The sequence below is a fragment of the Callithrix jacchus genome, chromosome 5 (genome assembly GCF_049354715.1).
Source record: "Callithrix jacchus isolate 240 chromosome 5, calJac240_pri, whole genome shotgun sequence".
Lineage (NCBI taxonomy): Eukaryota > Metazoa > Chordata > Mammalia > Primates > Cebidae > Callithrix > Callithrix jacchus.
In genome coordinates this window covers 20,542,282-20,563,743 of record NC_133506.1, presented here as the reverse complement: position 1 = coordinate 20,563,743, position 21,462 = coordinate 20,542,282, and the positions used below count along the sequence as shown (strand labels likewise).

General features: G+C 38.9%; 1 protein-coding gene across 21 annotated transcripts in view; it reads left to right on the top strand.

The window, feature by feature from the left end:
• The window catches only part of TASP1 (taspase 1), a 248,642-nt gene that overhangs the window by 184,037 nt on the left and 43,143 nt on the right, over positions 1 to 21,462 (top strand). For 18 of the 21 annotated variants that reach the window (XR_013535126.1, XR_013535125.1, XM_035298384.3 and 15 more), the window contains one exon: positions 10,976 to 11,086. The exons of the other annotated variants lie outside the window; for them this stretch is intronic. Coding sequence is in view for 16 of the 18 variants with exons in the window: in XM_035298384.3 (XP_035154275.1) it covers positions 10,976 to 11,086 (111 nt within the window). In the remaining 2 variants the exon portion in view is untranslated. The remainder of the gene's footprint in view (positions 1 to 10,975; positions 11,087 to 21,462) is intronic. 21 annotated transcript variants of the gene reach the window in all.

Sequence of the window (21,462 nt, the reverse complement as noted above, 5' to 3'; positions counted from 1 at the left end):
GTGATTAATTGACCTAAAAATTCACCAATCCTGGCTGTTTTTACCTCACTCAAAGACAGCTTGCCATCTGACCCCTCTTAAATGAAGGGTTTTTGTTTTGTTTTGTTTTGCATACTTTCTGTCCTGTTTTTTGGGAGTAGGGTGAGGGTTGCTGAGAATGATTTTCTTGCGAGTATTATAGATGGTGATTATAGCCTGTGGCAAATAAGATAGATTAGCAGAGTAAGAGCTGACCATGAAAAAAAAAAAATTGGTGTTTCATACTGTGTACATTTCAGAAGGCATTCTATAAAGATACTTATTTGATCAAAGGCGTAAGAGATCCTTTCAAATTATGTACCCGTATATTTGCATATTTAATTTTAGGGTACCATGCCACATTTCTTTGTCTAAGAATACACTTGGTCCCAGAAATTTGGAGTGTCAAGGCCATGACTGACTCTATCTTTAGGCTTTCCTGGGAAAAATTTATCAGGATATTCTGATTCTAAAGCAAAATCACTATTAATTAAATTATGATCATATGAAAATTCTAGTTAAAGCAAAGGCAAGTGTATTTGTCACAGCCTATGTTTAAGATAATGTGAAAAAATGACATGAAAGCCGCAAAGAATATTGTGAAAATAAAGCCATTCAAAATCTATATAGGAATAATTTCATCCATGGAATGGGAGAATCTAGGTATAGATGCAAATACATATGGGAATTTACTGTGTGATTAAAAATGTATTTCAAGTCAGTGGATAAGAGAGGCCTTTTTCAAGAAATTTATGTTGGGCAATTGGCTGACCATTTAGGAATATAAAATAACAACAAGATCTTCACTGAAGTCTTTATAACAAAATTAAGTCCAGAAGGACTGAAGTTTAAAAATTAAAAATTATAGTTGTAAAAGCACTAATAGAAAACATGAATAAGTTATTTTCAAAATTTTTGATTAAAGAAGGCCTTTCTTGTAAAACTGCCAACACAGAAGCCTTAGAGGAAAGAGACTAAATATTGTGACTACGTAAGCATTTAAAACTCTGTATTACCAAAAAAGACCATAGACAAAATTAACAAATATATGACCAACTGGGGAAAAGTATTTGCAACACGTAATAGCCAAGGACTTACTGCCTTAATACGTAAAGAGTATAGTAAATTAGTAAGACAAATTACAAGATATAGATGAAGGGAATTTTCGGTTTGGGATTATGTTGGATTGATATGACAGGAATTCAGATAGGAGGGCTTAACAAAATGAGGGCTTTTCTTTTCTCACATAAAAAGTCTGAAAGCAATCCAGCCTTTTAGCCTGGCACACAGGCTTCATAGTGCATTTGGGGCTTAGCCTCTTTCTGTTTGGCTATCTTTAGTGGGTGGCTTTATTCTTCATGAGAGCAAGATAGCTGCTCCATTTCCAGCCACTACATCTGAAACAGATGGCAGCAGCCAGTAAAATTTGTGCTAGTCAAGTGTGCCCTTTAGTAAGCTCTGCTAGAGAGCTTTGCCACTTAGCTAACCAGCAGCAAAAGAGTCTGGGAAGCTAGGCACTTTTCTGCCCCAAACAAAATTAGGGATTGCCTGTAAGGAAGAAAGGAAGAATGGCTAATGTGTAGGCAGCCAGTTTTGTATGCTGCAGATATGAAAGCAACTCACAGATAAAGAAACACAAATGGCTTGTAAACATATGGTTAATTACCTTATAAATAAATGCAATTCAAGACAACAGTGTGATACTACTACTTTTCATGTATCCGATTAGTAATTATCAAAAAGTTTGCTAATACTCCATTTTTGTTAGGCTGGCATTTCCTTATGGAGAAAATAGGTACTCTCAAACACTGTCCCTTGTGGGTGTAAATTTTTTTTTAGAGGAAAGTTTAGGAATCTATAGTAAATAAATGTGTATGCTGATTGATTCATCAACTCTATGTTTAGAAATATATCCTGTAGATATATTCATACACGTGTGAAAGGCAAATATGTCCAGATGTTCACTGTGGTATTACTTGCACTAGCAAAAAAAAAGAAAAAGAAAAACACAAAATTGGAAACAATCTAAATGTCCATCAGTAGGATACTAATTAAAGAAGTGATGGCATCTATGTCCAAGAGCATATTCATTGTTGAAAAGTCTGGGCTAAATTTGTGTGTGCTGAGATGGAGGATCTCTGAGTTATATTGTTGAATTTGAAAAGTCAGATTGAGAGTAGTTTATATAACATGATCCTGCTGAATGAAAAATTTAAAAATGCCTGGATTAAATATGGACAATTTCAGAAAGGATATACAAAGAACTTCTTTTTTTTCTGACTAAAACTTTTTATTTGTGACTTTATTGATAAGAGGAATAATATTTTTTAGGGCCAAGTGACGGTGAATATAGTGCATTGAAAATTGCCTTGGTGTGGCTTTTGCCTGCAAGGGACTCTTGATGGTACTTACATCTATAGAATAGGCCCTGGAGTAAGACACTTTCATTTATATAATTTTGTGGGGTTTTTTGTTATTGTTGTTATTTAAAACCTACAGGGGTGGTTTTTGTGGTACATTTCTTAGAAGAACAGTCATTTATTGAAAATTTACTTTTTTGTCATGGGATAGTCAAGACAGTTAACAACCATGAAGGATGCCAACTTAATCAGCTGAATACCAACCACCCCTCCTCTTCTTGATGTAAAATGAGGGCTGTACCTGGTCATTGGGCATAGTATCTGTGCTATGTAAATTGTAGATGGAGGTATATTTCCTTATTACAGTAGAAGTATTTTTTTCCCAAGCCTCCACTACCCATGTTGTTTGTTCTCTTACTTTTGGGGTTTTTCTCTGAATTTTACCTTTATCAGAGAGGGCGTCCTTGACCATCCTGATTAAAACGCCATCTCCCTCCATGCCTGTCATACAACTGTATCTCTCTTATCCTGCTTGATTTTCCCTTCTAGCGTTGCTTGTTTATTGATTGTCCTATCATAGATGACTTGAGACCACTGATTTTGCCTTATTCATTGTATACACAGTAGGTGGTACAGAACTGATTCTTAAGTTATTTTAAAGTGGATTTTTATAAAATATGAAATATTTGTTGAATGAATGTACTTCTCAAATTCATGGCTTCTAATTTAGTATTAATATGCAAATGTGCATCTGTACCGCCCCACCTGCTCCCACAAAGGACAGTTTGCCTTCTGCCACTACCTGGTTTTATTTTGCCCTTTTCTACTTTGTGATACTCCTGGAGAGGGAGCTCTAGTAGCTGGAAACGGGGGAAGAAAGGTGTTCACTACATTCTCTGCATCTTTTAGGGTGTTGGCAGGGTAGTGGATTCTGAAGGCAAAGAACTTCTTCTTACCTAAAAGTTAATCATGGAGAATGCTGGAACTAGGGCTGGAAACCTAGGCCCATTTGGCTTCCCCTCCACTGAGTCTTCAGTTCTCTGTAGGTCATTCTTACTTGCTCCCTTGGTCAGCAATTCACCTGTCTCAATCTATCACTGTTGCTAGATGATGGGTTTGTGGGATCCCAGGTCCCTCCACTTGCAGATAGAATGCTGGGATGGCATATTCAAAAAAAGATGATGCTTTCTGATTCTTCCTAGAGTGCTTTATGATTTTCAAAATATGTTGTTTTTTCTCCTCAACTGAAATATTTCCTTGAGGACAGAGACCTTGTGTTAAACTTTTTAAAAATAACAACAACAACAACAACAACAAACGGTTGTCATTTCTAGTACAGTATCAGTTACATACATGATTGACTAAAGCAAGAAGCCGAGGCTTTAATTGAATTCTCAGTTTGGTTTCTTACTCCTAATCTTTATGGCAGAGCCAGTAAATTTATTCAAAGATTGAATATCTCTCCCATATCTATAGACTCTGACTATAGTTTAGAAGTTTGGAATTTTCTGTTCTGAAACAAGTTGACTCTTCCTATCTTTTAAATTTCATTAGATAAGGGATTTCAAAATGATTATTGGCCAAACTTAGTTCTCAATTCAGCTCTTCTCTCCTCTTTAAATTTAAGTTGAATACCTTAAAGTTAAGCCAGAAAATGGCAGACAGTGATGATACCTGGAGTGAGGTGCATTCTTGAGGAGCAGGTGTAGCCCTCAGGATTCTCAGACAGAGACCTGGGCCAGTGCTGTAGTGCGCAGCTCCCACTTCTTCCTTGGGTTTCTGTAGGCTCCTTTACCTCCATGTACTTGAGGATCTTTCTTTCTTTCCTTTGGTTTCTCTTCTGTAAAGTGAGTGTAGTGAAGATCATTTCACTGGGATTTTTGTAGGAGCAGCAAACGGTAGAATGCAGTTAACTTAATATACATCTTATAGGATGATGGAGACAATCTTATAGACTTAAGTGCATCTTCAGATAAAAAGTTCTTGATCTTCCAGGAAGTATAACTGTTATCCTACTTCTGAATTTAAATAAGGTATTCATAATCTCTTGTTGTGGTGTTGGAATATACGTTTTCAGTAAGGAATAGTCATCATTCCCCAGTTCTTTATTTTCTTGCTCACCTGACCTCCAAACTGTTTCTCTCTGTGTGTCAATATAATTATTTTTCTCAATACACGTGTAATTCCTCCAAGAGAAAATGGCATTCAAGTGATTTGGTACATAGGCATTCAAAAGAAAAAAGAAATGCACAGAAATGTATTGAAAGGACAGAAATTCTTTATTAAATGTAATGGGAAGGTGGAACACTAGAGCTACCTTCTAGTACAGAATCCCTCTCTTGATAAATTCTTACATGTCGAAGAGGAACCTTTGTGTCAGGTTTTGCAAAAGGAACTCTGATGTTTTAGCTTGTCTGTTGTCAGGTAATACTGGTTGCTGCTCGTGGGTAGAGAAGAATCTTGAATACTAAAAATACTCCTAACGCTATACATGCACATCAGAGACTATTAGTCCAGTGTCTCATTTTTCAGATGAAGGAAAAAAAGCAAGGTTTAGAGAGATAAAGTGTTTTATTCAAGAAGACAGCACCAAATCTGGTACCCTGGTTTCCTGGCCCTGTGTTCTGCCCATTTGCGTGTTGTGGACATCTGTGGATTTGTTTGTCTAATCCTAACTCTACTCCACTGGCCTTGTGGTTCCAGTTGATCATACCAGGGTTAACCCCTTTGGCTTGCTTCCTCTTAGATTTTATGAGACGACAAATTCCTCTTTTTGTTTTAGGTTATTCTAATTAGGAATCTGTTACTAGCAACCAAAGTAATATGCATTCAAATTCTTGTTAACTTTTCTGTTTTAATATTTGTTGTGGTTCTCCTCTCATATTTCTTTGATGTTTTCATCCTTAGAGTTTATAACACAGTAAGTAGGTCTGGATTTACAACCTAAGTGAATGTCCAGATCACATACATTTAATCACAGTGAGTGTATCTCACCATCTATAGTGACAGTTTCATTCCATAGCAGTTACAGGGTTAGGTATTTAGGGGATCTAGCTGAGACAATTATATTATAATGAATAAACGTTGGTCTTCTTTCTCACTTCTTTACTAATCCACTTGTTTTATGCAGCTGCTTGCACATATGTTAATGGAATTTAGGATTCTCTTAGTTTATTAAATTTTATCCTTGGTTCTCTATTGGGTATAGAAAGCGCTTAGGCAGTGCCCCACATGTTACTTCATGTTAATTTTTCTTTCTTTTTTCTTTACTAGTAAGAAATAATGTTTCCTTTTATATACACACTTCAACATTTTTAACTTGGGAAATTGATACCCTATCACCACCACCATTTAGTCAGTTGAATGCTGGCTCCAGCTGTTGTAAGATTAGCTAGGCTGGTATAATAATAGATCTTGTTCCACGTGATAGTCTTTGAAAACCAACAAAACGCTGAAGGGTCTTTACCATAAATGTTACTGCCACCAAATGTTTAAATAGCATCTTAGAAGTTAAAAAAAAGTTCATACATATAAATTCAGTCCTCACAACAGCCTTCAAAGATGTCTTTTAATATCCATTATTTATAATGAAAACACTGAAGAGTGCAATTAAAAAATTATATCTTAATAACACATAGTTGCTATCCCAAGACTAAAACAGGATTTTCTGCCTGTGTTAGTGTTTTTCCAGCTGATAATGTAAAAATCTGAGTATTTTCCACAAAAAATGTGGAATCTTCAAATATACTCTAACCATACTTTCATTAAATAATTGGATGAGTTCACATCAAATGCAATGCTGATATAAGCTTGCATGGTAGCCTGGAGCGCCTACTCTCTTTCAGAGCACTTGTGTAAAAGTTCCATTCTCTTCTTTCTTGCCATTCTCTTTGCCACACTGCAGTGATATAGGCAGGAGAGTGTGTGTGTGTGTTGGAATCATTTTGCTAATCACTAGGATGCTTCAAAGGTGCATCGGATACCTTTACCCCAGAAGGCTCGGATCTGTATAAAAGGCACTAGAACTGAAGAACAGACTCAGTTTATGGGAAGAAAGGGCGCCAGGAAGGACAATTCACAACAGTGGGCCCAGGGGGAAATCTTAGGGTAGTGGAGTATGAGAAGTCCAAATGATGTGTAAAAATAAACAGTGTGATAAGATTGGGCAGGATAAGAAAGGCTGTGCTAGACTGAGGAATTTGGGCATCATTCTCAGACAGTTGGGAGCTATTACAGGTTTTTCAGTTGTTTAATGATGTGGCCATGGCTGGGATGCATAATCTCTTATTACAGTAAACTTTGATGTCTCTGTTTCCCATGCCTCCCATGTCCCTTCCATGAACAACTCTATTAGTTCTACTTGCAGAATATACCGCAGACCCAGCTCCTATAGACAGCCTCCATTGTCACAAGGCTCACCCAAGCCACTGTGAACTCTTAACTGGGCTGCCACAGCAGCTGCTTTAGTGGCTTGTTGCTTTTATGCTTGCCTTGTTGTTACATTCCGCATAGCTAAGTAACTTTTACAAGTCCAAATTAATGTGACCTGGCCTTGCCTCTCTCTTAAACTCATGTTCTATTCTCTCCTCCCTCCCTCCATCCTTCCCTCCCTCACCACAGAGTCTCTGCATTTGCCAGTTGATCTGCCTGGAATGTTCTTTCCTCAGATTATCACATGGTTAGCTCCTTACCAAAAGAGGCCTTCTTGCTCTTTGATGTAGACGAGGCCCAGCACCAGTGACAGTCTCCATCATTTACCTGGATTCATTTTCTTCACAGCACTTACTGCTATTGGGTGGATCTCCATATTGTTCTGTGAGTTTAATACTTGTCCCCCAAGCTGCTCAACTAGATGTATGCAGGGACTTTGCTCACTTCTATATCCCCAGTGCCTGGAAGAGTCCTGGCATGTAGTACATTTTTATTGCATTAATTAATTTAGAGATTTGAACTACTAGAGCAGAAGGCTGTTTGGAGCTGATTGCAGGGTTTCTTGGACAATGGGAGTACATTGAGGGTCTTGTCAGTGGGAATGAAGGGAGTAGGGCAGGCAAAAATGAGGTCATTTTTGATGAGGGAGAACTAACAGATAAAAGTATTTAGAGCTTAGATAAGCTATAGGAGCCTAGAAAAAGTTTCTGGATTTGGTGGTAAAAGGAACAGTTTTAGAAGTGCCAAGTGTGAGTGCTGCTGGGGTGGAGGTGTCCAGCACACAGTTGCATTTTGAGATTATTCAGAGATTTTTTTCATTACCTGAGAGGCACTGCTAGCAAAGTTCATGGCTCAGAAGATGCTAGGGGAAGCCATATTTCCTACTCAACAATAGCATGGCCATAGCAAGTGATTGTGATTGAACCTCTCTGAAGCTCAGGTTCTTCATCTGTAAATGATAATAAAATGTCTCATGGCAGGGCCATTGAAAATTAAACTCCTCCTCTCAGTGTATCATATTTCCCCCCGCCCCCGCTTTTTTTTTAGCTCATCAGTATGAGATTGTTTACTCTGGCTTTTCACATCCTAACTACATAGTATACTGTGATTCCATTTCATTTCTTGTACAAGTCTTGTTATTATTTTTTTGGTATCAGTCACTCTTTCATCTCCAAACTTCTCTCAAAATCTGAAACATTTTTTCTCAATAATTTCAAACCAACATGTATTCAGTTTATTTTTCCCTGCCCTTAGAATTACCTTTCCTGGCCTCCTCTGGCTTCATGCTCCAATTTGGACGATTTGCTCTCTCAGTTTGCTGCATAGCTGTGTCACTGGAATCCCATTATCTTGTTTTGTTTTGGATCCTCTGCATCCAGGTCTTATTTATTCTTCATTATTTACCTCACTCCTTCATTCTGTCAAGGCACAGTCATCCTGTAGCTTTCTGAGGAAGAATGCATGGGAGGTAAACTCTTTGAGACTTTGTAGCATTTTATTCTGCTTTTATACCGTCTTGACCTTTTGGCTGAGTATAGAATTCTAGGTTGGAAATAACTTTTCCTCAGCATTTTAGTGCCTCATCTTTTAGCTTTAGGTGTTATTGAGAAATTTGATGTCATTATAATACCCTTATTTCCCATGTGATCTTTTCTTCCCATTTGAAAGGTTTTAGACCCTTCTCTCCTTCCTTAGTATCTTAATATTTCATAGTGATAAATCTTCATGGGGCTTTTTCTCATGAGCTGTACTGGGAGGTTGATGGACTTTTTCAATTTGAACACTCATCTTCAATTCTTGGAAATGTTTTTGAATTATTTCTTGGAAATTTTACTCCTTTTTTCTAGTCCCTCTTTCTGAAACTCCTGTTATTTGCATGTTGGAGAATTCTGGCCTAGTCTTATTATTTTCTTATATTTTTCACCTGTCTTTTTAAGTTTTTTTTTTTTTGAGACGGAATCTTACTCTTTTGCCAGGCTAGAATACAGTGGCACAATCTCAGCCACTGCAACCTCTGATTCCCTGGTTCAAGCGATTCTCCTGACTCAGCCCCTGAGTTGCTGGGATCATAGGCACACACCATCACGCCCAGTAATTTTTGTATTTTTGGTAGAGACGGGGTTTCACCATGTTGGCCAGGATGGTCTCAATCTCCTGACCTCGTGATCTGCCCGTCTCAGCCTCCCAAAGTGCTGAGATTACAAGTGTGAGCCACCGCGCCAGCTTCTAATTTGTTGTTGTTGTTGTTTTACTTTTCTTCTGCTCAGTACACCTGCCCAAATTTTCCCTGTGTTACTATTTTATTTTAGTTTCTGTCTTTCCTAAAACAGAAGCCTAACTAATACACCTGGTAATCCTAGATTGTCTGTGCTTTTTTAATAGTTAAATACCAACTGTTTGGTATTAACTATTTAATAAACACCAAGCTGAACTAAAAACCTTTTGTGTATGAATCATATTTGTCATCTTGAAGCCCTTATTTAGGCAAGGACACGTCTTTTCTTTTGCGGGGGTAGGGAGTGGTCTCTCAAGTAGGTCTTTACTCTTTAGTTGGCTGGGTTGCCAGAAAGGGATTATCCTGTCTCTTCTTGGAGGATATCAGCTTGATTTCTTGCATCCTAGGAGCCGGTTATGTCACTGTTTAGCATAAAGGCTTACTTACACCTAAGCAACCTGTTTTCAGTGTGCAGCCTCTTTCCTGCCCTGGGCTAACCCTGATGTTCCCAAGTCTCAACTCTCTCTGGTTCACCTTCTCTAGAGACTAAATATCCTGGTATTCTCAGGGTTAGAGAGGAGTAACTTCCTTTTTGGAAAGGAACTGCAGTTCTGATCTTCTCTTCTAGATCAGGAGTTGGCAAAATTTTTCTGTAAAAGAGCCAGAAATAAAGATTATGGGCTTTGCAGCCTATAGCATGGTCTCTGTGGCATATTCTCCTCCTCCTCTTCTTCCTCCCCCCCCCCCTTTTTTTTTAACAACCCTTCCAAAAGTAAAAAGAGAACAAAATAATGGCATTCTTAGTAGGACAACCTCTGGTCTAGAGGATCTTTTGGACACTCTCAGCCAACCATCTTTTATCATCTCTACCTTGTACCCATGCCCAAGTTCCTTCAAGAGAAACTTGAAGCCTTCAGTTTATGAATGCTTTTCCATTTTATGGCAAAACTGGCTTGGTTTCCTGTGGGTTTTCTCCACTCCAATTTCCCCCCGCTCCGTGAAAACTTACGTTTCAGCTTTCATGGGTTTGCTAGGTGAGCAACCACTTACCTGTCTTCTCACCATTTTCCAAAAGGTCAGTTTTTTCGTTTTCTGCCTCTTTCTCTGCCCTTATTGGGCTATGGCTTTTTTCTTCCTTTTCCATCAGTTCACTTGGATTTGGGGAGGGATGGAGAAAACTGCATGTGTTTAATATACTAAGTTTAACCAGAAGCTCCCACCAAGTCCAATTTGGTAGGGTTTGATTATTATTACTCTCTTTGATAGTGCTTGGGTTAATTTTGCATTTGTTCTCCATGTGCTCACTTGCTATGCCAGATGTTTGAAGAAGATGTCCTTGGGGAAGAAAAATGAGGGGTTTTAAAATATAATGTAATTGAAATGCTCACAGTGGTTCAGTGTGTGAGATTTAAAGAGGCCCAACTCTTTCTAACCACCAGACTCTCATCATAGAAATTCAGTTTCACCCTGATTTGTGCGAACCATCAGAAGCATTTTAAAATGTTCATAATAAAGTTTGTGGTTTATTGTTTCAAATTGCATTTAAGGTAGTAAACTGAAGCTTTTGGTGGTGGGTCCCTGACAGCAGGGAGACCCTGTGGTAAGTGATCTCTCAGAGTTGATCAAAGGGAATCGTTGAGCATTTTTCCCTATATTTGTGTTTTGGTCCTTTAATCTGGTAGTGTTTCCAGTTCCGTTCTGAATACAGTAATGCACACTCCCTCCTCATCTTCTTGGCAGCATGTGGCATTGTCTTTGCGAAATGGCCCCTGTTCAGGCATAAACCTGCCTTTGCCATCGAGTGTATAATGAGATATGGACAATGGTGATTGTCAGAAAATTGGCATCTTTCAAGATCTTATTCATGCCACGTTTTTATTTTAGTAATGAAATGAAAATAAAAAATAAAAAAAAATTCACTGAAGAATGACTACTAGTCCTCTCTGCCTAGGTTCACCTTTCCTCGCCAGTGAAGATGGCGTGCTTGGCGGAGTGATTGTTCTCCGTTCGTGCAGATGTTCTGCTGAGCCTGACTCCTCCCAAAATAAGCAGACACTTTTAGGTAAGTGAGACATAAGCATTGTGTGCGTCTTTCTCTTTTATTTTCTTCAAGAAAAAATGAAAATATTTATATCCTTAAGTCAATAATTTTAAACTGCAGGAGGGTCAGCATGATTTACTGCTGTCTGAATATCCCCAATCTACTGATCTTGTACCATAAGTAAGCATGTAAAAGATGAATGTTCATTTTTAAGTACAGGCTTAGAGAATATATTTCAAATAAGCTTAGAACCAAGGACCTTTACTGAAGTCCAGTAATAAGAACATTGGACCGTGTATTCATGCCCTGTCTTATTCCAGAAAGCATTTGAGGTGACAAGGTACACAGTAATGGAGAGAGAAGCTTCTTCCTGTTTCCCTTCTCCAAAAGGAATGAGAAGCGTGTGTGGAGCTACTGGCCTAGAGATCAGTCCTGCCTCTGTGGCTTGTTAGCCATGACACCTTCGTGCATTGGTCTTACTGTTCCGTGCCACTTCCTCATCTGTAAACCACGGACGTCTGCCCTGCCCTCCTCTTAAAGCTGTGGTGAGGGAGGGTCAAATGCATGTTTTTGCACATGTCCATCCAGATGTGTGGTTTTGTTGCTAGCCAAGCACCAGTGGGGATGAAACCCAGCCCACCCTCTCTTTATGAGGGACTTGTGGGGCTGCCGCTGACCACAGGGTTTTCTTTTTCTAATCCATCTCTCCAGAAGGGACACATTAAAAAATTCTGCGTAAAGGTGACACATACACTAGCAGGGGCACCATATGTTATTTTTTAAGTTAACTTTTAACTGAAGTATACATATATTTAGAAAAGTGTACAAATCATAACTGCATCTGCTTGATGAATTATCACAAAGTGAACCCATCCCCTGTAACCAGCACTTAGATTAAAAGAAATAGAACTTCACCACAATCCCAGAAGTCCCCTTTTGCCCCCTTCTGATCTCTATCTCCTCCAAAGTTAAACAGTATACTGACTTCTAACACCATGGTTAGTTTTACCTGGTTTTATTTGTTATATAAGTTGAATCACGAACATGTATCACTTGTGTCTATCTTCAGTCAACTTTAAGCTTGTTAGATTCTTCCATGTTACTTGCAGTAGGAGTTTGTACATTTTCATTGCTGTATTCTAATCTATTGTATGGAGATAACTCAGTGTATTAGTCTATTCTTCTGTTGTTATTTTGTTTTGTTTTTTAAATACAGCACTATAGGTCATCCACAGGGCTTATGGTAGTTTAACCCTTCCTATAAACTTCCTTACAGAAAGTGTGAGTGGTGCCTAATGTATATTGTGTGATTATTGTCAATTGCTATAGTACACATCCCTTCATAGTTTATAAAATAGAAGAGTGAGTGGTTTTTATGGGTATAAAAATGCTTTTTCTGTAGAAGCCCAAAACATTTTCATAAAATCTTTTTGTTCATTCCTCAGAGAAAAAATACACTTTTAGGTTAGAGGCTTTTTCTCCATCTAGACGCTAACTACCAGCTCTATCTTCTTCTTTTTTTTTTTTTTTTTTTTTTTTCGCTATAGTCTCTCTCCTTCTACCCTGTTTATGTAGTACTTAGGTTGCTCCAAGTTGATATGTTTTTTAACAGTCATGTTTTATTAAACCAAGACAAGTAGTGGTTTTTTCCTTTGGTAAAACTACTCTTAATCATCGTTGAATCTTTTGAACATTCTTCCAGTTAGATAGTTAAACCCAACCTGGTTGGCTTTAAATATGTACAGAAGATGGACATGGGCTTTCCATAAAACCTTTGCAGGGACCTGGATGAAGTTGGAAACCATCATTCTTTGCGAATTAACACAGGAACAGAAAATGAAACACTGCATGTCCTCACTCATAAGTGGGAGTCGAATAATGAGATCACGTGAACACAGGGAAGGAAACATCCCACACCGGGGCCTGTTGGGGCATGGGGGACTAGGGGAGGGATAGCATTAGGAGAAATACCTAATATAGATGATGGGTTGCTGGGTGCAGCCTATCACCATGGCACGTGTATACCTATGTAACAAACCTGCGTGTTCTGCATATGTATGCCAGAACTTAAAGTATTTTTTTAAAAAATAACCTCAGAAGAATAACCCTTACTGTTTGGGCAGTGGCGGGTGGGGGAGCATTAAAATTGCTTCACTGATTATTCCTAGAAAGGAGTATCATAGTACTTTGCTGAGCCTGGAATCTTGCCCATTTGCGTTAACCCTCAAAATTGTAAGGTCTTTTTGGTTGTCTTTTCACATTTGGTGGCATAAAAATGCATATTTAAGAATAAGTTATAGTATTTTAGCTCATGTTATATAGTTTTTATTACCAACATAGTGATTTATAAACTGGTTCCTACTCTTTATTTCAAGAGGAAGCATTAAATGTGAAGTGCCAATTTATGAAATAAGTGAAATCTTGCCATTTGTTAACTGGATGGGTTGATGCTTGTGAAGCTTATCTACTAAAACCTGGTGAACATAGGCTAATGTCAACTTACAGATGCTACCAATTATGTGGACTTTTTATTTTTCACTTAAAAAAGTTACGAATGTTAAGTATGTGGTAAGAAAATAAATTCAAAAAGTATAGAAGGATAGGAAACAAAGTAAATGCAAACAGTATAGAAGGATAGGAATCAAAGATGTGAAAGTCACCTTTTACACCCATTTCCAGAGCCACCAGTCATTCTTTGGTTCTGGTTAATCTCATGGGAAGCACCCTCACTCTATAGAATGTGCTCACACATCCATTTCTAGATTAGTCAGTAACTTGTGACCCCTTGTGAAAAAATTAAACACTTAGCTCACACCATATACCACTTCCCTTCCTTCCTGATTTTTGTTGGAATTCTACTCTAACTTGAAATAATACTTTTAATTTTATTTACTCTAACACACTGTTTCTTGATTTATTAACTTTATATAATGTCTATCAAACATTCTTCACCACTTCAACTATGTAAGTTGAAGAAAGTTCATGTGCTGTTTTCTGTTGTTTATAACAGAATACCTAAAACTAACAGAATACCTGAGTAATTTGTAAAAAAATTAATTTATTTCTTACAGTCATGGAGGCTGAGAAGTCCAAGGTCAAGGGGCTGCATGTAATGAGGGCCTTCTTGCTGGTGGGGACTCTGCAGAGTCCCATAGGGGCACAGGGCATCACATGGTGAAGGGGCTGAGTGTGCTAGCTCAGGTCTCTCTTCCCTTCTTATAAAGCCACCTGCTCCAGTCCCATGATAATCCATTAATTCATGAAGGTATTAATCCATTTCATGAGGGCAGAGTTCTCATGACCTAATCACCTCTTCAAGGTCCCACATCTTAGTACTGCCATATTGGGGAATAGGTTTCAACATGGATTTTGGAGGAAACAAACATTCAGACCCTGTAGTATTCACTTTTCTCCTTTTCTTTTCCTCCTTCACTCCCCTACCTCACCCTTTGTCAACAATACCATTGTTGTTGTTATTATCATTTGCCTTCTTACATCTATACTTATCTCTATAGTTTGATCAGGGGTTAATTCTAAATAGTGTCAGTATCCAGCATTGACAATATCAAGATTATAGTATAATATTGCCCACTGCATACCCTGGAAGTGGAAGATCAGACCCATAAAGAGCAGTGTTTGTCATAAACCTCTGCCTGTAGAAGGAGACTGTTTCAGTCATTGAGATCAAGTGGATTCTCCTTTTTATCAATTGCTCCAAATCAGGCTACAACTTAATTTGCTTCATGTTTGGACCATGACTTCCCATTTATTTCTTTTTCATTGTCATGAGATATAACTTTATAAACTCATGGCTCCTAGATGCTCAGTAATTTCTAGTAACCAGGAAAGCTCAGAAGTCTTTATTTTCTACACATAATACAAATAAAGCAATTTCCAAAATTAAAAAAAAAAAACTTCTGTATATTGTTAATCACTTTTTTGGTCCCAAGAATAATATGATCACATAATCTCCTACTATAGCCTTTTCTGTGTTCACTTTCTTTTCTCAAAATCATAATGTTCTCATTACACCACAAAAGCAGTTTCAGTCAAACCTCATTGCCACTTGATGGAGTTTCCTCGAAGCCATTATGTAGGCGCTCCTCTTGACAAATACATTATCAGAGCTTCATTGGGCTGCTTCCAGGGTGATATGGCTCATGTACTGGACACTTTTGAGGTTTGTCGTTTGTCTACTGATTCATGAATAGAGTAGGAGAATCTCAGGTATGAAGGAACTTTCTAAGTCTACTTGCGTGACCCTGTTCCAGGTGCTTTGTCTGTAGATTGTTGAATACGCCTCCCTTCAAGAGGTGGAGCTCAATTCCCCTGCCCTTGACTGTGACCCAAACACTAGAGACTCACTTCCAACTAATAGGATTATGGCAGAAGTAACAGTGTGCAATTTCTGAGACTAGGTCAAAAAGGCATTGTGGCTTCCTCCTTGGGCTCTCTGTTGAATCACTCTCTCTTGGTGAGACCAACCACCATGTCAGGAGGACACTCAAACAGCACTATGGGGAAGCCTATTTCACAAAAAACTGCAACTTCCTTCCCAACAGCTGCTTCTGAGAAACTAGGTCTTCCTGCCAACAGCCTCAGAGATCTGAGTGAGCCTTCAGATGACAGCATCCTTGGCAATATCTTGATTGAAATCTCATTGGAGGTCCTGCAAAAGAACCACCCAATGAAGCCACTGTGGAATTTCTGACCCATGGAAACTGAGATAATAACTGTTTGTTGTCGTAAACGACTACATTTTGGGAGAATTTATTATGTAGCAATAGATAACTAATAAACCTTTTAAGCCCTTTCTTCTAATGAGCCACAATGACAAATCAAGGTGCTCTGTTGCCATCTTCAGGCAGCTGTTGGGCTTTGGGTTTCATCAGTAGATCCCGGTTCTCTTTTTGGGGATCCTCTGGGATAAATCTGATGAGTGTCTTCTAACATTGCAGTCTCTAATCAAGTTTCCCTGACCTCTTAAGCCTCCTCACTTCCAGCCTTTCATTCTGTATTTGTCCCCTCAGTTCTATCTTTATTATTGCTCCTAGAGTTCTTTCTTTATAACAACTCTGCAGCTGGCCCAGAGAACGTAGCCATAGGTCCGAAACCAGGGACAGGAGAGAAGACTTCTCCAAAGAAGAAAGGGCAAAAATGAGAACCTGACCTAGAGAGCCACACCAATCCCAAGATCAGAAGGACACTGTTCAACCCCAGAGTGACATAAGTATATGAAATTAGTTTACCATGTGTCTAAGCTAAATGTTGAATCTTTTTATGTGTGCTACAATAAGACAGACATATAACTCTTACTGTTACTTCCATGCTCCCTACCTTTAACTTTTCAACAAGACGCACACAAACACACACACACACACACACCCTCTGCTGGTGAATATCCTATAGGACAGATGGGAGACACACACACACACACACACACACCCTCTGCTGCTGAATTTCCTATAGGACAGATGACACACACACACACACACACACACACACACACACACACCCTCTGCTGCTGAGTTTCCAATAGGACAGATGGGACATACAGACACACACACCCTCTGCCGATGACTTTCCTGTAGGACAGATGACACACACCTCCACACACCCTATGCTGGTAAATTTCCTATAGAACAGATGGGAACTACCTAACTTGATGAGAAATGCCATCCCCTGATCTGTCCTCAGAATATGCTTTCAGTGTCATTTCTTTTATTTATTTATTTTACTTTTGGTACATACTATATCTGGCATTTCTCTCCATGTTATCCCTCCCCTCCCTCCCCACCGCCACTGTCCCCTGCCCCCTTCAACTGCCCCTAGTGTGTGATGCTCCTCTCCCTGAGTCCACGTGTTCTTGTTGTTCAACATGTACCTATGAGTGAGAACATATGGTGTTTGGCCTTCTGTTCTTGTTACTGAGAATGATGGTTTCCAGATTCATCCAAGTCCCTACAAAGGACACGAACTCATCGTTTTTGATGGCTACATAGTATTCCATGGTGTATATGTACCACATTTTCTTTGTCGAGTCTATCATTGATAGGAATTTGGGTTGGTTCCAAGTCTTTGCTGCTGTACACAGGGCTGCAATGAACATATGTGTGCATGTGTCTTTATAGTAGAACGATTTATAGTTCTATGGGTATATATACCCAGTAATGGGATTGCTGGGTCGAATGGAATTTCTATTTCTAGATCCTTGAGAAATCGCCACATTGTCTTCCACATTAGTTGAACTAATTTACACTCCCACCAACTGTGTAAGAGTGTTCCTATTTCTCTACATCCTCTCTAGCATCTGTTGTCCCCAGATTTTTTAATGATCGCCATTCTAACTGGCGTGAGATTATATCTCAGTGTGGTTTTAATTTGCATTTCTCTATAGACCAGTGATGATGGGCATTTTTTCATATGTTTGTTGGCCTCATGTATGTCTTCTTTTAAAAAGTTTCTGTTCATATCCTTTGCCCACTTTTGAATGGGGATTTTTTTTCTTGTAAATCTGTTTTAGTTCTTTATAGATTCTGGATATTAGCCCTTTGTCTGATGGGTATATGGCAAAAATTTTTTCCCATTCTATTGGTTGCCGATTCACTTTGTTGATGGTTTCTTTTGCTGTACAGAAGCTCTGGAGTTTAATTAGATCCCAATTGTCTATCTTGGCTTTTATTGCCATTGCTTTTGGTGTTTTAGTCATGAAGTCCTTGCCTATGTCTATGTCCTGGATGGTTTTTGCCAACATTTTCTTCTAGTGTTTTTAGGTTAGCTTTTATGTTTCAATCTTTGATCCATCTGGAGTTAATTTTAGTGTAAGGCGACAGGTAGGAGTCCAGTTTCTGCTTTCTGTACATTGCTAGCCAGTTTTCCCAATACCATTTATTAAACATGGAGTCCTTTCCCCATTGCTTGTTTTTGCCAGGTTGTCAAAGATCAAATGGTTGTAGATGTATGGTGTTTCTTCTGGGGTCTCTGTTCTGTTCCATTGGTCTATGTCTCTGTTTTGGTATTGATACCATGCTGTTTTGATTACTGTAGCCTTGTAGTATAGTTTGAAGTCCGGCAGTGTGATGCCCCTGGCTTTGTTCTTTTTGCTTAGGATTTCTTGGCTATGTGGGTTCTTTTGTGATTCCATATGAGGTTTAAAGTGTTTTTTTATGAAGAAGGTCAATGGTAGCTTGATGGGGATATCATTGAATCTGTAGATTACTTTGGGCAGTATGGCCATTTTCACGATATTGATTCTTCCTAACCATGAGCATGGAATGATTTTCCATCTGTTTGTGTCCTCTCTGATTTCGTTGAGCAGTGGTTTATAGTTCTCCTTGAAGAGGTCCTTTACGTTCCTTGTTAGTTGTATTCCTAGATATTTTATTTTCTTTGTAGCAATTGTGAATGGGAGTTTGCTCCTGATTTGGCTCTCTGTTTGTCTGTTATTGGTGTATAGGAATGCTTGCGATTTCTGCACATTGATTTTGTATCCTGAGACTTTGCTGAAGTTTCTTATCAGTTTCAGGAGATTTTGGGCTGAGACGATGGGGCCTTCTAGATATAAAATCATGTAATCTGTAAATAGAGACAGTTTGACTTTCTTCTTTCCTAATTGAATACACTTTATTTCTTTTCCTTGCCTGATTCCTCTAGCTAGATCTTCCAATATTATGTTGAATAGGAGTGGTGAGAGAGGGCATTCTTGTCTAGTTGCTGCTTTCAAAGGGAATTGTTCCAGCTTTTGTCTGTTCAGTATGATATTGGCTGTAGGTTTGTCTTATATAGCTTTTATCATTTTATGATACCTTTCATCAATACCTAGTTTATTGAGAGTTTTTAGCATGAAGGGCTGTTGAATTTTATTGAAGGCCTTCTCTGCATCTATTGAAATAATCATGTGGTTTTTGTCTTTGGTTCCGTTTATGTCATGGATTACATTTATAGATTTGCGTATGTTGAACAAGCCTTGCATCTCCAGGATGAAGCCTACTTGGTCGTGATGGAGAAACTTCTTGATGTGCTGTTGCAATCTGTTTGCCAGTATTTTATTGAAGATTTTTGCGTTGATGTTCATCATGGATATTGGTGTGAAGTTTTCTTTTTTGGTTGAGTCTCTGCCTGGTTTTGGTATCAGGATGAAGTGGGTCTCATAAAATGAGTCAGGGAGGATTCCCTCCTTTTGTATTGTTTGATACAGTTTCAGAAGGAATGGAACCAGCTCCTCTTTGTATGTCTGGTAACCCATCAGGACCTGGACTTTTTTGGTTGGTAGGCTATTGATTGGTGCCTCTACTTCCGCCCTTGTTATTGGCCTATCAGGGTTTCAACTGCCTCCTGGTTTAGTCTTGGTAGAGTACAGATGTATAGGAGTTTATCCATTTCTTCCTGGTTTACTGGTTTATGTGAGTAGAACTGTTTGTAGTAATCTCTGATAGTAGTTTGTATTTCTGTGGGATCAGTGGTGATATCCCTTTTATCGTTTTTTAATCTATTTGATTCTTCTCCCTTTTCTTTTTTATTAATCTGGCTAAGGTCTATATTGTTGATCTTTTCAAAAACCAGCTCCTGGATTTATTGATTTTTTTGAAGGTTTTTTTGTGTTTCTGTCTCCTTCAGTTGTTCTCTGATCTTAGTTATTTCTTGTCTTCTGCTAGCTTTTGAGTTTTTTTTATCTTGCTCCTCTAGCTCTTTCTATTTTGACGATAGGGTGTCGATTTTAGATCTTTCCTCTCTTCTCTGGTGGGCATCTATTGCTATAAATTTCCCTCTCGACACTGCTTTAAAGGTGTCCCAGAGATTCTGGTAAGTTGTGTCTTCATTCTGCTTGGTTTCGAATAACATCTTTATTTCTGCCTTCATTTCATTGTTTATCCAGTCGACACTCAGAAGCAAGTTGTTCAGTTTCCAAGTGGTTGTGCAGGTTTGAGTGTGTTTGCTGATCCTGAGTCATTGTCTGCATTATATTTTTGGTCTTTGCCAACTGGTTTGCTTTTGCAGTGACTGGTACTTGTTCCTTTCTGTGCTTAGTGTTTCTTTCAGGAGCTCTTGTAGGGCAGGTCTGGTGGAGAGAAAAATCTCTCAATAATTCCTATTTTGTTTCTCCTTCACTTACAAAGCTTAGTTTGGCTGGATATGAGATTCTGGGTTGAAAGTTCTTTTCTTTAAGGATGTTGAATATTGGCCCCCACTCTCTTCTGGCTTGTAGGGTTTCTGCAGAGAGATTTGTTGTGAGTCTGATTGGCTTCCCTCTCTGGGTCACCTGACCTTTCTCTCTGGCCACTGTTAGCATTTTTCCTTCATTTCAACCCGGTGAATCTGACGATTATGTGCCTTGGGGTTGCTCTTCTTGAGGAATATCTTTGTGGAGTTCTTTGTATTTCTTGAATTTGAAATTTGGACTGCCTTGCTAGGCTTGGAAAGTTCTCCTGGATAATATCCTGGAGCGTGTTTTCCAGCTTGGATTCATTCTCCCTGTCATATTCAGGTACACCGATCAAGCGTAGATTAGGTCTTTTCACATAATCCCATATTTCTTGGAGGCTTTGTTCATTTCTTTTTACTCTTTTTTCTCTTGTCTTGCCTTCTCTTTTTATTTCATTGAGTTGATCTTCAGTCTCTGATATCCTTTCTTCTGCTTGATCGATTCGGCTATTAAAACTTGTGTTTGCTTCATGTAGTTCTCGTGCTGTGTCTTTCAACTCCATCAAGTCGTTTATGTTCTTCTCTAAGCTGGTTATTCTAGTTAGCATTTCGTCTAACCTTTTTTCAAGGTTTTCGGTTTCTTTGCGTTAAGTTAGAATGTGTTCCTTTAGCTCACAAAAGTTTGTTTTTATCCACCTTCTGAAGCCTGTTTCTGTCAGTTTGTCACACTCCTCGGTCAAGTTGTGATCCTGTGTTGTTGAGGAGTTTGTGATCCCTTGAAGGAGAAGAGTTGTTCTAGTCTTTGATGGTTTCATCTTTTTTGCACTGTTTTTTTCCCATCTTTGTGAATTTACCTGGCTGTGGTATCTGGGAGCTGCTTGATAAGGTGGCTTGTCTGCCTGTGGAGGCGCTACTGGGTTTCTAGGGACTCCTTCAGGTTACTAGGGAAGCTTCCTGTGTCTTTTTTGTTTATACTGGGAGATCAGGCCCGCCTCTTCCCCTGACCTGTAGGTGCTGCTGGGTTGTCAAGAACGGCGTCCTATCCTGTTGCTAGGTAGGTTTTCTGTGTTTTTTTGTTAAACCATGTAGCCCAGTCTCTTCCCTCTGTTGGTGGGTTGTGCCCTTCCTCCACTGGGCTGGATCATTCAGGGTTCATCTCAGACTGTGGCACTGGCTGTGCAACCCACTAGAGTCAGAGCTTCAGTCCTCTGGAGTTTGTGGGGGAGGGTAGCGACCCACTCAGAGGCACCTGGCTG